At 36.4% G+C, this 19,297-nt stretch overlaps 1 protein-coding gene across 1 annotated transcript; it reads left to right on the top strand.

The window, feature by feature from the left end:
• Window positions 1–706: 706 nt before the first annotated feature.
• fzd7b (frizzled class receptor 7b) lies at window positions 707–4,593 on the top strand. Its single transcript, NM_170763.3, has 2 exons — window positions 707–1,046; window positions 2,090–4,593. Exon 2 carries the CDS (start codon window positions 2,097–2,099, stop codon window positions 3,768–3,770), a length of 1,674 nt encoding a protein of 557 aa, NP_739569.1. The 5' UTR covers window positions 707–1,046; window positions 2,090–2,096; the 3' UTR covers window positions 3,771–4,593.
• The last annotated feature ends 14,704 nt before the right edge of the window (window positions 4,594–19,297 follow it).

Below are 19,297 nucleotides of genomic sequence, written 5' to 3'. Positions count from 1 at the left end.
TTTATTTATGCAGGATTTTTTGTATTTATTTATTTATTTATTTCCATATTTATTTAATTATTGTTTTATTTATGCAGGAATTTCTGTATTTATTTTTTCTGTTTTTTTATTTGCGTATTTATTTATTTATTGTTTTATTTATGCAGAAATTTGTGTATTTATTAATTAATTATTTATTTGCGTATTTATCTATTTATTGCTTTTACAGGTTTCGTCCACCATACACCAATATTCAAGTAAATGTCTATTTTTCTCTGTCAGCTAAAAGGTTACATATTTGTATTCTTGTGCCATTTGGATTAATAAAGTATTTACCTTTATGGTTAAAAAAAATTCTGAAGCTGTTTGAGTTAGTTATTTCCCAATATCCCTATTTTTTTTAACAATAAACAGTGAGTAAATAAACAGCAAATTTTATATTTTAAAACTTTGAAGTGGAGCATTATTATCTAATTTACCTCGAGTGCCAAAACTACAACACACACACTTAACCATAAATATAAATAAAACCTAAAAGTGACTAATGTTCGTGAATAAGACATTAAAACTCCACCCCTTTTTCCAAAATATTCCTTCTGATCCAATAAGAAACGTCGCGCTAACGAAAACACATCTTCTCATTGGTCGGACGGCAGGTGGTTTCAAGGCGCCCCGCGGAGAGGCGCTTGGGAATGGTGAATGAAGGGCCGCTTGAAACCGTTTTATCATTACTGTGTGTGGAGCAATGTGGAGTCCGCGTATCAACTTCACACCGGAGAGTGCGGATTCAACAGGAGTGGCGGAGAAAGTCTCTTACATTGTGTTTGAAGCGAGAGGAGGGCCGAGCGCAAAAGGAGGCAGATGTTTGAGAGTTTTGATGATGAAATATGTGGAGGAGACTCAAAAAAGGGGGTCATGAATACCTGAATGCAACAAGTCTCTGAACTAGAGGATAGTTTGTGCCTCGCCTTGTTGTACGAGTGATCGGACACGTCTGGAGCTCCAGATCGGATTTGAGGAATAGCAGCGAAGCACAAGCCGAAGTTTCGCGGGATACGCGAGCTCAAGTAAGATTACATTACTCTGTGTTTCTTTATTGTTTCCAAACGATGTTGTATTGAGTTTGAGTCTCTCTGTGGAGCTTTATGTGCGTGGAAAGATTTAATCTTATGACTCAATTTGGTCTGTGAAACATCCCTTTGTTTAAAAGTTTCCCGAAACCTGTTTTCAGAAGTTTATTTCTTTATACTTGGTGTTATTTTAATGTTGTGATTTGACTTTTTAGTTTTACTAGTAATTATTTATTAGAGACTATTACTTATTCCAGTTCTAGTTATCCAGTTTCACTAGCATACTAGTAATCAATGTGCTGTTAGTTGCTAACTCCTCACTTGCATTGTAGCTTTACCAGCTGTTACAGTAACTGATTTTGCTGTTGAATTTAATGTAGCTAAAAGTAACTTTTATTTATTTATGTAATATCTAATATTATTTATTACGTTCTGTTTGTTAACTTTTGTTTGACATTGTTTAAACTAGTATCGAAAACGCATTTATTAGTCTTTAATGTTAAAGGTTTTACAATATTAAAACCAAAACTTGTATTAACATTAGTTATTGCACTGTCAACTAACAGTAAAGTTTTATTTAACTAATGTTAGCTAAGGTTGGTTAATAAGTGCTGTAAAAATAAATAAATAAATAAAAGTTTCTAGTTGGTAATGCACTAACAAATTAGACTTTATTGTGTATATAGTAGAAGTGTGAGAGGATAATGGTGAAAGGATAGGTAATAGTTACTAGTAAGACAAAAATGGGTACCAAACTAAAATAGGTGCATTATAAGAAAAAAATTATGCATTCTAAGCAGAATTGATTAGTTGATATGCTTCCCGTAACAATAGACAAATATTACTTGCCACCCTTTGGATTTTGACAAACTAAACGGATCATTTAGATAAATGATTTAAACTAATAGATTCTTTCTAATAAAATAGTTAAAAAGTACTCTACTGGATTACTTAAGTAAACAAAATGAGCTCTAGAAAATATACATGCTTGTTGTAAGGAATAAATGTTGAAATGATTTCCCTATTTGTCTGTTTACCAGGCAATCAATGATGGCGGTACGGGAAGTTGGGCCATGTGTCTACAAAACATACTGCGTGTTCATCACAACACTTCTGTTTGGACTGTCTTCCGCCCAGTATCACGGAGAAAAGGGCATCTCCGTCCCAGAGCATGGTTTCTGCCAGCCCATATCTATTCCCCTGTGTACAGACATTCAGTATAACCAAACGATCATGCCAAACCTGTTGGGACACACCAACCAGGAGGACGCAGGACTAGAGGTGCACCAGTTCTACCCTCTGGTCAAAGTTCAGTGTTCTCAAGATCTGAAGTTTTTCCTCTGCTCCATGTACGCGCCAGTGTGCACCGTTCTGGAACAAGCAATTCCACCCTGTCGCACTTTGTGCGAGCGTGCAAGACAAGGATGCGAGGCCCTCATGAACAAGTTTGGCTTCCAGTGGCCTGAAAGACTCCGCTGTGAAAACTTCCCTGTTCACGGAGCAGGAGAGATCTGCGTGGGACAGAACAAATCAGACCCTGATGTCCCGACGACAAACCCCACGCCATACATACCAGAACCCTTCAGTCCACGAATTCATACGCCACGCCAAAATCAGGCATTCACATGCCCTCTTCAACTCACAGTCCCTTCCTACCTCAACTACCACTTTTTGGGAGCGAAAAACTGCGGTGCTCCTTGCGAGCACAAACAACCATATGGCCTGATGTACTTTAAGGAGGAAGAGGTACGATTTGGTCGCCTCTGGGTGGGAATCTGGTCTATCCTGTGCTGTGTGAGTACCCTGTTCACGGTCCTCACTTACCTTGTGGATATGCGCCGGTTCCATTATCCGGAGCGCCCCATCATCTTCCTCTCTGGGTGTTACTTTATGGTGGCGGTGGCTTACGCGGCAGGTTTTTTGCTGGAGGACAAAGTGGTCTGCATCGATAAATTCCGGGATGATGCTTTTAAGACTGTGGCTCAAGGGACTAAAAAAGAGGGCTGCACCATTCTCTTCATGGTGCTGTATTTCTTTGGCATGGCCAGCTCCATTTGGTGGGTGATCCTCTCTCTCACTTGGTTCCTCTCTGCCGGGATGAAATGGGGCCATGAAGCTATCGAAGCCAACTCTCAATATTTTCATCTAGCAGCATGGGCTGTTCCTGCTGTGAAGACCATCACCATCCTCGCTTTGGGTCAAGTGGATGGAGATCTTCTGACCGGCGTATGTTATGTAGGCATCTACAATGTTGACGCACTGCGTGGATTCGTTCTCGCCCCCCTTTTTGTTTACCTCTTCATCGGTACGTCTTTCCTTCTGGCTGGATTTGTTTCGTTGTTCCGCATTCGCACTATCATGAAGCATGACGGCACCAAGACGGAGAAACTAGAGAAGCTCATGGTACGGATTGGGGTGTTCAGCGTCCTCTACACCGTTCCTGCAACCATCGTCATTGCGTGTTACTTCTACGAACAGGCGTTTCGTGAGCAGTGGGAAAAAACCTGGCATATGCAAACGTGCAAGCGTTTTGCAGTGCCATGCCCAAACAACAACTTTGCACCAATGACACCCGATTTCACTGTGTTTATGATCAAGTACCTCATGACCATGATCGTAGGCATAACATCAGGATTCTGGATTTGGTCTGGAAAAACTCTACAGTCATGGCGCAGGTTTTACAAACGGCTAGGCAACAACCAAGGGGAAACAACGGTGTGAACTGAACTTTGTGGACTGCATGTGAAAAATACAGGTCAATATAGAAAGGAAACGTGAACTGCGATCAGGTCACACATTTGCTGATGGGAAAGGACACTGATGTGTGAGCCCAGCGTGAAGCATTTCTCATTTCTTAAGTGCCCAGATTTAGCAAACCCTTTTTTTTTTGAAAGCACAACTCCAAAGAACATGCCTTTCTCCAATGGACTACGTTTTAGATTGTTTTTATACCCTTGGAAACCCTACCTACTCATGACTTTTATGGAAACATGGCATCTTTTGTATTTTTTATACCGATGTGGGAACTTTAGTACGGACTTTTCGTTTCCCCAGGAGTGTACGCTGTGATTTCTTCACCCAGCGTCAGCCAAAAATGTCTGCAATTTAGTCTTGTGCCTTGCAGTACTGATCAATTCCTGTTGTTGAATGAATGTCTCCTTTGTTTTGTTACTTTTTTCTTCTTTTCTTTTCCGCATTTTGGGTCATTTTCTCATAGATTACATATTTTAGCATCTGGTTGCACATGGCTGTTTATTTAGATTTTAGAACTAGTTAAATTGAATGTTCTTCGGTCATGAGTTGCTTATTCATCCATGTTGCCATATCAAGTCAGGTCTTATGAAGTAATTTAATATTCTGCCATTTTTAAAGGCGACCGTCGGGATTTAAAAATGTTTAGCTGAGAAAGCATGTACAGGAGGAAATGGTACCATTATTTGTAAATATCACATTTCTGTCAAAAGATGTGCGATGTATTTAAGCAGATTAATTGTGTTTAAGGCCTTTTTCAGTTTCACTTAATAAAGTGATTAGATTTTTAAAAGCTTTGATTTGGCTTGATTTGGTTTGCACAAATGGTGACCTGCTGCTTAGCTTTGATATCCCCCCTCCCCTCAAAACAGTTGTTAGCAAGTAGTTGAAACTGATAGCAGCATAATTTACTACAATAACAGACCTCAAGTGAGCAGCCCTCCATGTGTCTCGACTCCATTAATGCTTTCGGTCGGTATGTAAGGAGAGGAAAGCGACGGCGGACAAAGGAATCAAGTGGGTGGATGAAGGTGAAAGAGTAAACGTTTCTCTTCAGAAAGAAAGAAACATAAAAGTGGCCTACAAAAACAGGATCCCATCACCAATGGTGTGAATTTTGCCACCCTGCCTCTGGGACAACAGGAAGCCCCGAGATGCACCAAAGCATGAGATTTCTTCCCTTCCTCTCCAAATGAAACTGGAGACGGCTTCATTCTTTAGGGCGAGGGAAACGCCCCATCCCACGTCCCCTTCTCCTGTTTTGTTTTTTTCTACTGGGGGGGTTTGGGAATGTTTCTCCGCGAGGGTATTTAGAAGGTGACAGGGGTAGATTACTGTATCTGTAAATGCAGATACTCTCCTAATGATTTTGAGGAGGAGGGACCCAACATTTTTGTTCATGTTGCAACCGTGTCCAAACAGTACAAGGTTATGATTACATGGCAGTAAGCCATAATGGTACACAACTGCCTCTGTAAAACTTTGTTTATTTAATCTGTATATTTTATAATGAAACTCACAAAACATTACAGGGGAAACTCCAAGGTAATTACGGATTCTGGAAATCCTTGAAAATTAAACTCTAGTCTTTTTCAAGGTTTGAAAAGTGTTTAGATTTCAGATAAAGTGCTTGAAAATGTAGCTGTGTTGCTTTAATAATCATTTATCTTACTATATAAGTAATAATAATTTACTATTTAAATAAACACTGCAAAAAATGTTTTTCTTACTTAGATTTTTTGTCTTGTTTCTAGTCCAAATATCTAAAAGTTTTTCAATCAAGAAGCATTTAGACGAGCAAAACATATTGTCTTGTTTTAAGAAATAATATGCCAAAATGAAAAGAGTTTTTCCTTAAATCAAGCTAAATATTCTGCAAAGGGGGTAAGCAAAATAATCTGATCACAAATCGAAAAACATATTGATGCAATTTTGAGTGTCAGGGTTTGTACACAGATTACACCACATATAGATTTAATTTAACATCAAAAGACACATTTATTTAACAAAAAGAGAGGCAGATCAAGCTACAAGCACTTGCACACACTCAAGAGTTTTCATTTCATGCAATAGCAAAGATTTTTATTAAAATAGTCAAAGATTGTTATATATCCATTCATTCATTCATTTTCTTGTCGGCTTAGTCCCTTTATTAATCTGGGGTCGCCACTACGGAATGAACCGCTAACTTATCCAGCACGTTTTTATGCAGCAGATGTCCTTCCAGCTGCAACCCATCTCTGGGAGACAACTACAAATACTCATTCACACACACTCATACACTACAGACAATTTAGCTTACCCAATTCACTTGTACCGCATGACTTTGGACTGTGGGGGAAATCGGAGCACCCGGAGGAAACCCACGCGAACGCTGGGAGAACATGCAAACTCCACACAGAAACGCCAACTGATCCAGCCAAGGATCGAACCAGCGACCTTCTTGCTGTGAGGCCACAACACTACCTACTGCGCCACTGCTTTGCCCCAAGATTGTTGTAATCTGTAGTAAGATAAATTATTATTAAAGAAACACAATTACATTTTCAAGCACTTTATCCAAAATCTAAACACTTTTCAAACCTTGAAAAAGACCAGAGTGTAATTTTCAAGGATTTCCAGGATCCGTAAGAACCTTGAATGTATTGCAATTATTGCAATGTGTGTATCTGCAATAGTCATTAGATACAAATATTATATATATATATATATATATATATATATATATATATATATATATATATATATATATATATATATATATATATGTATGTATGTATGTATATATGTATATGTATGTGTGTGTGTGTGTGTGTGTGTATATATATATATACACACACACACACACACACACACATATATATATATATATATATATATATATATATATATATATATATATATATATATATATATATACATTTTTCATATAATAATATAATAATGACCATTTTACATTTGATTGTTAATTTTTGTACTGGAATAATGTTAGAATCTTTATAAAACCAAAAATGACTGTTTATTAAATTATTGCTTGTAATTTAGGCAGATCCACTACATAGGAAAACACTTTATCATCCCAGTTAATCTAAATTGATTAAATCTTTCCAAAGATCTATTTAAATCAACTGATGAAATCATATTCATATGCAATAGATATTAACTAAAACATTGCTTATTTAATCTGTATTTTATGTTGAAACTCACAAAACATAACAGGGGAAACTCCAAGGTTTTACGGATCCTGGAAATCCTTGAAAATTGCACACTGGTCTTTTTCAAGGTTTGAAAAGAGCTTTGATTTTGGATAAAGTGCTTGAAAATGTAATTGTGTTGCTTTAACATTAACTTATTTTACTATACAGGTAACAATAATTCACTAGTCAAACACAAATCTGCTGTTTCATAAAATGAAACACCTCGAGTGTGTGCAAGTGCTTGTCTTTTTTTTAATCCATGTCCTTTAAATAAATGTAGTGGTTTTGTAAAAGGTGTAAGATCCCTGAAACTCGACATTAGCATAATTTGCATTTGTTTTTAGTGTAATGTGGGTACATGCTAGGGCTGCACAATATATCGTTTCAGCATTGATTTCGCAATAGTCACAGCTTAAAGATATGCAATCGCCAGTCTGAATTATAGTTGACCAGGAGCCACAGAATTGTATTTAATCCCTGTATTTATATGGAATATATATGATTTATGCTAAAAAAAAGATTTCTTACTTAGAACTTTTGTTTCTAGTCAAAATATCTACATTTCATAGCAAAAACAAGATTATTTCACTCACTATGCTGGCAGATAATTTCCTTAAAACAAAATTTAATTTTCACTTTTTTTTTTTTTTGACAGTGAAAACATAATTTTTTTTACTTTAATTTGTTTTTGATATTTGGACTAGAAAGAAGACAAAACAAAGTAAGAAAAGCTTTTTTTTTTGGATTTTGGATATTCAAATTCTCTACTTAAATACTGTTAGACTCCCCAGCAAATGTGCTATTCCAATTATTTTATGAAACTGTATTTAAATAAATAAATAAATAAAATATTGCATTGTCAGATATTTCCATTATCGTGCAGCCTCAATACCCCAGTGGCTGATTAGGTGTGTTGGCACGCGGTGCCTGTGGGGATGTGAAGTGTGTAAAATTCACAGCATGTGCAGCCAAGAAACGTCCATCAATTGGATTGACAGTTGGGTTTATGGATTTTTTTTTTACAACAGTGTAAACTGTCACTGTCTGATTTGCTCCCAGGCCATAAACACACACAAACACACACACACACATTTGTAATATTCAAGCAGTTTTACTGAGGTGAGATATGGGGCATTCTCTGAAAACACTGGTTTAAAAACCACTGAGTTGTATTAACCTAAAATTGGATTAAATAAGGACAAACCCAGCAGTTGCGTTAATAAATGTAATTTAGATTTAATTGTAAAACTTAACCCAACATGTTTGAAGAAATATTAGGTTATAGAATGTGCTGTTTTTGTTCTTATCTCCTATAGACCATTTTGAGGGATGTAAAGAAAAACAATGGTCTCAACATATTTCCTGCTTTATATTTTTAATTTCTATAGCTTACGAGAATCCAAAAAACCCCACATATTAATAAATAATGTTATGGCAGCTATTTTAACATGAAGTTATGATTGAGTTGCCTCTTGTTAGAGTTATAAAATAGTTTAATAACTAGCAGGAAGTGTTCATGGGCCAATGAACCACATTGAAATGGTCTATACACAAAAATAATTGATTATTCATTTATTTTATGAAAATTTCCCTTTCTTTTATGAAAATTGGGTGGGACTGACACATTTTTGGCTACCAACATTGTTAAAAATATATTGGTAACACATTCCAATAAGGTACAGGCTCGAGGATCTTATGAGCTCAGGGCTCTCTTCCGGGACAACATGCCAAACAAGCTTTATAATCAATCATCAGCTAAGTGTAAAATCTTGAAATTATACATTGAAAACGGTATTTATAACTTACTTTGTGTTCCGAAGAAACTTTAGGAAAATTTGCATAATTTTTATTTCATAAAACATCTTGAGGGTGAGTAAACGGTGATTACATTTGCATTTTGGGGGAGCTATCGCGCACAGCTAAAACAGGTTTATTTCTTTTAGTCCTACCAATATTTTATTTTGAGTAAACACTTCCTTGTCAAGTTCAATAGTCTTCCAAGCTTATTTATGGGAAGAAACCGCATTCTTGGCACAAGTGAACAAATTGTGATTAATGTGTTTGACAATGCTATTTGCTAGCTAAAACTTATCAAGCGTTAAACCTAAACGTTATGTTTAGAAGGGCTGACATCAAAGACATTTGGAAAGATGAATGTCATGGGTCAATTAAATCATGTGCAACTTCATAAAAGCCACACTAAAATTGAGTAATAACGTCATAATTTACTTTATTATCTATAAAATTAAATTCGAAGCATGAATATTAGAAATGTGGTGTAATGCAGCACTTGGGGATCGGCTTAAATGAGATAGTTCAACCAAAAATCAAAAATTGCTCACACTTTTTTGTTTAATAGTACATTGAAAAAATATTTTAGCCTGGTCCTTGGTGATTTATAAATAAAATATCAAATTATATAGAAATAAATGTTATATATTTGATAAAATTTAAGTCATAGGCCACTTTGAAGGTCATAAAAATAGATAAAAATACAATCTAAACTAAATTACTTTATGGCTCCTCCTAATACATTAATCTGTACTGTGTATGTATAATGCAACATCATTTGGGAAATGAACGACGTAGTGACAAGTGTTTCCCAAACCCCGCAGTTTCTCTGTCGCAGATCCATCATTTGAACCAAGTTGGTTATATTATAAAATGCCCATAGTTACGCTCTAAACAGGGTGGAGTAGCAACTTCTTTAAAGAAGAACCCCATAATTTCTTTGTGCAAATTGTAATGTTTTTCGCACACCAACACTGACACCAAAAAAGATCCAATATTAGTTTTGGTAAAAACATACACTCATTTTCCATATTAATTCAGATAAGTGGCACATAAAGGGCCCATGTTCCCTTTACAAATAATAATGAGAACATTACATATTCTATTCTAAATTAACATAAAATCATAAAATGTAATCTTATAGCATCTATAAATCAAATAAATAAATAATGAGGCTGTATAAAAAATAAAATTTATTATTTATTAGGAAATAAAAAATCCTAATTTAATAATAATATGAAAATAGATTAATGATGAGGATGACGATTATTATTATTATTATTAAGAAGGATATTGTTTATTTATTTTATTATTTTTTGAAAAGTCTACTTTTCCAATTTGACACATGCAAACCACTTCAGAAATGTTTTAACCAACAGGCCCATGTCATATACAGTGCAGATACTTAATAAATAATCTACTATAAATGAAAAGTATTAATGTATGCTGTGTTTTTTGTTTGTTTTTGTTTGTCAGCAGCTTTAAAGACGTAACATAAAGTCCGCTTTTAAATAATAGGTCACCTATAGCTTTCGTCATGAGCCATGGCTGTGTTCAAAATGACATCGATGTTTTCAAAGTGCACTGCGAAGGGAGCGCAATTGAAAACATGAAGATCGCTAAAACTGAACAATAAAAATACTTTGAAAGCAAATTACACCTAAGATAGATGACTTTGGTGCCTTTTTTTATAATTTCAAGTTTAAATGTTAGAATGCTCTAAATCAGGGGTCGCCAAACTCGGTCCTGGAGGGCCGGTGTTCCTGCAGGGTTTAGCTACAACTTGCCTCAACACACCTGCCTGGATATTTCAAGTATACCTAGTAAGACCTTGATTAGCTTGTTCAGGTGTGCTTGATTAGGGTTGAAGCTAAAATCTGCAGGACGCCGGCCCTCCAGGAACAAGTTTGGTGACCACTGCTCTAAATTAACAGGGCATTTTAATTTTCACTTATTTCTTTTGACAGTGAAAACAAAATTTGTTTAAACAAGATAAATAGCATTGGCCTTTTCAGATAGGACAGTAATGAGACAGGAGACGAAGAGAGGGGGTAGGATTGGCAAGTGTCCTCCAGCTGGGATTAGAACTCAGGAAACCCTGATGTGCCACTGCACCAAATGTTGGCTTACTTACTAGGCTATTGTGCCTACAGAAACTACTGGCTAACTACAGCTCAAGAGGTGTAGTTGCAAGCGTTGAAGTGTGCGACGCAGTTTGCAAATGTTCGTAGGAACGACAGATTTGGGAAACGCCAAATCAACAAACTATGTTTGTAACGGTGGAACTTGCAACTTTAGTTGGCTAACGATGGTTCGTAAACACACCCCTGAATGTGTTCATGACAGTCTGGAGCTTAATTAATTAATTATTTCTTTGCAAAAATAATGATATATGCTTCATATGTGGGTTTTTGTGACTATCAAAGTTGACTTACTTTTTAAAATTCACCAAAGACTAAAGCTAAAAACTTTTAAAAGATAAATGTTGCTTAATGAATGACCATATTAATGTTTAAAACTGAAAATAAGATGAAAAATACCCCAAAACATGTTATTGGTCTAAATCTGATCATTGTTTTTCCTACTCAACATAAAAAAATCCTATATATTAAAAATTAAAGCTGTAATTGTTTACTCAAACCTAATTATTTGGAATAATGTACAATACACTCTTAATGTCTGTTTCTGGTTAGGGGCCATGATATTGTGACCCCAAGGTTAAGAAAATGATTTATTGAAAGTACAACAGTAACAGAGACGCCATAAATGCCACTGCCTCGTGAGAACCGCTTGTGTATTAGTGCGAAAGTCATTTTGAGGGCAAAATTCATATGTATTTGTCCTTAAAACAAGATGTCTGTGAACAAAACAATGCAAAAAGCATGGGTGCTTTAGACTCAAGAATGTATATTGTACATCATGTTCCTAAAGCAAGCTCTGTTTACATGCCCACACACCACAACAAAAGCACACAGCTTCTCTGAATATGACCCCCTGAACAATTTATGGTCACCCGCAGTCAAGCCTATTCGGTGAACGGGTACATTTATCCAAGATGAGCATTTTTGTGGAAATCTGTTACCTATTGTGTGTCCCAGGTGCCTTCGATGTCCTGAAAGAAACATGTTTTCCCAGGTAACTGCACACCTCTTTATAGGAATAGTCTTTCTCTCCCTTGAGATACAGTTACCTGAATTTATATCGAAACTCAGCTCACAAACAAAGCTGTAACCTGTGTTTTTTAATGTGTTAACAATGTTTACCTGTGTAAAGAGCTGTCTCAGCACATCACCCCTGATGGTTGAGGTATCTGATGTCTATTCTGTCTTGATAGAGATATGAAAAGGAAGTTGTCACCGGAGTTGCCCTGGGAAACATTCCTTCTTGATATATAATGTTTCCTTCAAATCCTGCAGTTCGGTTCAGTTTCCCACAGTACATTTCTGGGAGTCTTTGTGCCAAAAATATTACACATTCTCCTGCTGTTTCTCTGTCTGTCAGGCTTGTTATCTGCAACCATAAATGGTTATCTTCCCCCCTAAGGTCCAATTATAGTGTTAGTGAGTGTTTTTTGCATCAAAACAGTCAAAACCGTCTGATTATTTTTTATTGGGCTCTCTGTGACTTATGTTTTTAGTTTCAAGGTTTTTTATCAGGCACTGTACACAACATCTCAGAGCTGCTCTCTGCTGGTCAGGTAGAGTAATACTATAGTGCGCATGCGCCAACAATTTATAAACGATGCTAATCGTGTTTCTTGTCATTAAAATGTACGCACTGTATGCTGTGGCTAGCTTTATACAAAGTAAGTTCTTTTACATTTTGTTACCTATTAATTATTATGTTCTTATATCCAATTCCTCTCGTAACAACATCTGCATTGAAAACTACGGAATAGGATTTCCCAATTCATAGCTAGGCGCCTTCTGAAAAAAAAACTGTTTACAGTACACCAGCCTATAGCTGGTTGGCTGGTTTTAGCTGGTCGACCAGCCTAGTTTTAGAGGGGTTTGGGCTGATTCCACAGCCATTTCCAGCCTGGTCTTAGCTAGTCAGGCTGGGAGATGACCAGCTAAAAACCACTTGACCAGCCTAGCCAGGCTGGGAGCCCAGACAAAACCAGCTATGTCCAGCTTAAACCAGGCTGTTCAATCTGATTTTACCTGGTTATTTTCCAGCCTGGAAACCAGCCTGTTTTTCAACTGTAACAGATTAGAGTTTATTTTGTAACTGAATTACATAATAGTAACATGTAACCCAACATCGATATATCACAATATGTCTCTGAGCTTCATCAGCCTGATTTGTGTACTCTGCAAATTTGTCCCGCTGCATAAATATTTGTGTAACTCTGAGCCAAATCCTAACAAGATTATTAAAAATGTTTGTTTTCTGACAACGGAAAGGGATACAGGATAGAAATGCTGTTGGCTGCAAATTCATGACTATCAAGGGATCTCTAAAAAGTAGCACAAACAAAAATTGTTGGCTTTTCGGCTTAGTCCCTTTATTAATCTGGGGTCGCTGCAGCGGAATGAACTGCCAACGTGCAGCCCCAAGTTGTCAAATAATTAGGGAAAAAAAACAATTGCATTTTGGAAATATTGCAGTTGGCTCATTGAATTTAAAACAATTAAAATGTAATTGGTTGTTTTATCACTTAACTATCAAGGAAGATGTGTTTTTGCTATTTTGGCACAGAGTTTTGTACAAATTTTATGATTTTGGAAGAATAAAACCAAAAACTAAAAATATGACATGAAAAATAACCACTTTTTTTAAAGGTTTACAGTGCAAATTAGATCCACTTGTTTGATAAACAAAGCAATTCTCGCATATTATATGTCTACTAAAATAATATTAAATAATACTTTACACACTGTATTGTAAATAGATCCCATAAATACTTGCATATAGGTCAATTATATCAGCTAAATTGATATAAAAGATAAATTAATATATTTTACAAAAATTTTCATAAATAAAAATAGATTCAATTATGGGCTAAAAAATCTTTGAAAATACAGATTCTGTGTGGGCCTATACACTACCTGACAAAAGTCTTGCCATCAATCCCAGTTGTAAGAGCAACAAATAATAACTTGACTTCTAGTTGATCATTTAGTAAAGTGGCAGAAGGTCGATTTTTCTGATGAATCATCTGTTGATCTGCATCCCAATCATCACAAATACTGCAGAAGACTTACTGGAACCCCCATGGACCCAATATTCTCACAAAAACATGGTTTGGGGTTACATTCAGTATGTGGTGTGCAAGAGATCTGCAGAGTGAATAGCAACATCAACAGCCTGAGGTATCAAGCCATTTGTGCTGCCCATTACATTACAAACCACAGGAGAGGGCAGATTCTTCAGCAAGATAGCGCTCATTCTCATACTTCAGCCTCCACATCAAAGTTCCTGAAAGCAAAGAAGATCAAGGTGCTCCAGGATTGGCCAGCCCAGTTACCAGATATGAACATTATTGAGCATGTCTAGGGTAAGAAGGAGGAGGCAATGAAGATGAATCCAAAGAATCTTGATGAACTCTGGGAGTCCTGCAAGAAAGCTTTCTTTGCCATTTCAGATGGCTTTATTAATAAGTGATTTGAGTCATTGCAGAGAAGTATGGATGCAGTCCTCCAAGCTCATGGGAGTCATACACAATTTTCATTCTTTTTCCACTGCAGCATGACTTTATATTCTATACTGTACATTACTTATGTTAGGTGACAAGACTTTTGTGTAAACAAAGTCAGACCTTACTGTCCTAAGTAAATAGTTAACCATCAAGGCATGATCTTATTTTATTTTGGTAAAATAATTGTAATCTAGAGGCCTTTGCCTTTCATATTAGCCACAATAAATACCAAATGATCAACTAGAAGTCGTTATTATTTGGTGTTCCTAAAACTTATAGGCGACAAGACTTTTGTCAGGTAGTGTACTAATTATTTGATAACTTTTGACAAGAAACATCACAATATCGACCTCATTTCTAATCCCCAAATAGCCATTTTAAATAAACATGCATAAATCTATCAGAATTACCAGTATACAGACATACAAAACGAGACGTTTTTGCAGTTATAGTTAAAACGTGAAACTCTTTATGAACTAGCATGAAGCTCTAAAAGTGTTTAAACTGAACGACATTTTTACTTCAAACGATCAGGGCAACATTGTGCAATCTTTTTAAATATATTCCTATATGCAACAGAGTCGTTTTGCACTCTCCGAAAGCATACTTTAATGAAAAAGTGAGCTCATAGGTGATCCTGCACCCTTCCCCCCCAGTATAAACACACTCGCTCCAGCCCTCCTCCACTTTCGCGAGGCCTCATCTGGTAGTGTTTAGGCTTTCGGAGGTGCTGTATCCCAGGCACAGAAATTGGATCATCCCGTTGGGGTTCGGCTATAACAGAGGCCCCACAGCAACACTTTGTGCCTAACAACCAGCGTACACATTATTCATGTTAATTACACACATTATAGTAAGACACAAGGCCTCAGTGTGGTGCTTTTTATGCACTTTTTGACTACACATAAACCACAAACACAGACGGCTTCCTCGAGTCTTAGGTAACAATGGTGAAGGAAAACGCTTTGATCCGATGGAGAAAGTCTGAAAAACCGCTCAGTCTCTAAGAGGAAAACGCAACCTTGTTTTAAAAAAGACCCCTAAGGCAGTAGTATGGCTCTTGTGGACACTATTTCTGAGTTTTCCCTTTCTTTCCATTCATCTCTTCTTTATAGCTTGTCTCGCTCTTTCATTTTAATTCTTTCTTCATCCACCCGTTGCTGTTCGTCTGACACCATGTTTCTCTCCCAGACCCCCCTCTATATTTCAACATACAAAACACACTCTCTTTTCCTCGTGCCTTAATATCTGGCCCTTCCTGGAATCAGACACTTAAAATAAACAATCTTTCTGTACGCCACAGTGAGGCTCTCTCTACAACGCACTGAATGCATCACTGGAAACGGGTTTTTACTTTTGCATTAAGAAGCATATTGTTTTATAGATACATTTCAGACTTAATTATTGTTTGAATAATCGTACAGCGTTAATATATCAGTTAATATAAGATTCTAACAGTTTGATAACCTTGGATAAAACTATCACGTTTTTGTGATTACTGCTCTAAAATATTTTCTTTTTAATTGTCTGGGTAAAAAACCAACAAAAAATTCCCTTTTGAAAACAATATATTTTATTTTTTTAAAGATTTTAAATATTTTGGAGCAGTAATTGAGGAATTGAGCTGTCTTCATTAGTTTCAAAAATGCTGATTTCTTTACAATTTAAAACATCATCTTTGGATATTTTTCTGCTGAAGAAACTTGTCCTAAAAAACAAAAAAAGTAAATAAACTATCCTACACATACCTTAGGAACAGTTTCACAGAAAATTGTTGGCTTTTTTAATACTATGACTTTTCAAAACCACAGTATACTTTGAAAACGGTTATCCTCCCATGTCTAATATCAGCCCAAACCACATCTAGATTTTATCTATTGTTTATAATGTCTAAACACCAAACATAGAGGATCAAATAAGACTTTTTTATGCGTAAAAAAAAAAAAATGTATGGGGTTTACAGACTTTTGTGTAAAGGAAGTCAGACCTTACTGTCCTAAGTAAATAGTTAACCATCAAGGCATGATCTTATTTATTTTGGTAAAATAATTGTAATCTAGAGGCCTTTGCCTTTCATATTAGCCACAATTGATACCAAATGATCAACTAGAAGTCAAGTCATTATTTGGTGTTCCTAAAACTTACAGGCGACAAGACTTTTGTCTGGTGTACTAATTATTTGATAACCTATGACAAGAAACACCACAATATCGACCAGGGACCAAATTTCTAATCCCCAAACAGTCATTTTAAATAAACATGCATAAATCTATCAGAATTATCAGTATACAGACGTACAAAACGAGACATTTTTGCAGTTATAGTTAAAACGTGAAACTCTTTATGAACTAATAAGAAGCTATAAAAGTGTTTAAACAGAACTTTTGGCTGGGAGATGACCAGCTAAAACCAGCTTGACCATCCTAGCCAGACTGGAAACTCAGCCAAAACCAGCTATGTCCAGCTTTAACCTGGCTGGTCAAGCTGGTTTTAGCTGGATATAGCTGGTCATTTTCCAGCCTGACCAGCTAAGACCAGGCTGTAAATGGCTGGAAACCAGCCTGGAAATGGCCAAAACCCCTCTAAAACCAGCCTGGTCGACCGGCTAAAACCAGCCAACCAGCCTAGGCTGGTTTAAGCTGGACTTTTCAGCAGGGCTATAGTAACACACTTGAATTAATCTGTTGTTGATGGTTTATAGTTGCTATGGTAATACAGCTACAGTAATATAGGCTAAACAATTACATTACTCAATTATTGGTTGTCTACGACTTCGTATAACACAACAGTGTACTGTAGTAAAAACTAAAATATATTACAGTATTTATTAGTTTATCAGTTTATTCATTCACTTTCCTTCGGCTTAGTCCCTTTATTCATTATGGGTTGCCACAGCGGAATGAACCGGCAACGCCAAGTTTATTCAATTCATTTATACTGCATGTCTTTGGACTGTGGGGCAAAACGGAGAACCCGGAGGAAACCCATGCCAACACGGGGAGAACATGCCAACTCCACACAGAAATGCCTACTGACCAAGCCAGGATTTGAACCAGCGACCTTCTTGCTGTGAGGAGACTGTGCTAACCACTGAGCCAAAGTGACACCCCAGTCTCTCTGTTCACTACAGTGAATACTACAGTATGCTTGTTAAAACATCATATACTTGTAAGGTATGTTTTGATGCTGGTATGCTGGTCTTAATGCTAGTCTTGCTGGTTTCAACGCTGGTTTTGCTGGTGTTAATGCTGGTGTTGATGGTCTCAGTGCTGGTCTTGCTGGTTTAAATGGTCTCAATGCTGGTCTTGCTGGTCTAAATGCTGGTCTTACTGGTCTAAATTTTCTCAATGCAGGTCTTGATGGTTTCAATGCTAGTCTTGCTGGCTTTAATCCTGGTGTTGATGGTCTCAGAATTGGTTTTACTAATCTCAATGCTGGTGCTGATAGTTTTAATCCTAGTCTTGCTGGTCTTAATGCTGGCGTTGATGGTTTCAATGCTGGTGCTGATGGTTTAAAAGCTGGTCTTGCTGGTCTAAATGCTGGTCTTAATGTTGGTCTTAATGTTGGTCTTATTGGTCTCAATGCTGGTCTTGATGGTTTCAATTGTGGTCTTGATGGTCTTAATGTTATTCTTACTGATCTTAATGCTGGTGCTGATAGTTTTAATCCTGGTCTTGCTGGTCTCAATGCTGGTGTTGATGGTTTCAATGCTGGTCTTACTGATCTCAACGCTGGTGTTGATGGTTTCAATGCTGGTCTTGCTGGTCTAAATGCTGGTCTCATTGCTGGTCTTGATGCTGGTCTTGATTGTCTCAATGCTGGTGTTGATGGTCTCTATGTTGGGCTTGCTGATCTCAATGTTGGTGTTGATGGTCTCAATGCTGGTCTTATTTAGGACCAGCACTAAAACCAGCTAGACCAGCATTTAGGCCATCATACCAGCATCAAAACATACCTTACTATTTTTTTTTTCAGCAGAGCCATTAAAAAGTTGTTGTATATACTATCATATTAACAGTTTATTACACATATAGTATTTAATATAAATTACAATAGTACGTTTTCATGTGAAAAGCTTTGCTAGACATAGATAAGTAAAAAGAGGTCTGGAAGTCTTGAACTGGGTGGACTGGGTTGGATTTTGGTTAAATAATATGCTTTACAAGAACCATATGTCAGATCAGTAGGAAAAGATAAAACATCACGAGTCAGAACATCCTGAGGGTCTTATGTGAGTCTTAAAATGGAGATAGAGAAGCAGGAGCTTGTACAGTGAATCACTCTTTATAATTATCCTTATTGGACTCATAATTAACTGTTGTTCCTTATTTAAACAACATTTGGAAAATAATTATTATCTATTACTGTTGCGCAAGTGCCTTCAAATCTGAATATGAATTTATTAGTTGTAAGATCTGTCGTTGACTTGAAACGTTTTATTTTTTTGTAAAACTCCTCAAACACGTTTGATACATACAAATTGAAATTGTACATATATATTTAAGGTACATCTATAATTAAAAACTATAATCTGTATATTTTCATAAGTACCGTCTTATATTTATTAATTTCAGATTAAAGGGATAGTTCACCCCCTTGAAAAATATACTCACCCTCAAGTTGTTTAAACCTTTATGAGTTTTTTTCTTCTGTTGAACACAAAATAAGATAATTTGAAGAGAAGTTGAAAACCTGTAACCGCTGACGTCCATAGTATTTGTTTCACCCATCAGGACAGAATGTTCCATTTTGGGTGAACTATCCCTTTAAGAAAAATCCCCCAGCTTCAACTCGAACAGAGTTGCTGCCATCTAGTGTTTACAAACGGAACATTCACCGTTTTTGACCAAGCACATGCGAACACAAAC

Source organism: Danio rerio, chromosome 6, assembly GCF_052040795.2.
Source record: "Danio rerio strain M-AB ecotype USA chromosome 6, GRCz13ab, whole genome shotgun sequence".
NCBI lineage: Eukaryota > Metazoa > Chordata > Actinopteri > Cypriniformes > Danionidae > Danio > Danio rerio.
The sequence above is the reverse complement of the archived record's forward strand: the minus strand, read 5'-3'. Positions and strand labels throughout refer to the sequence as shown.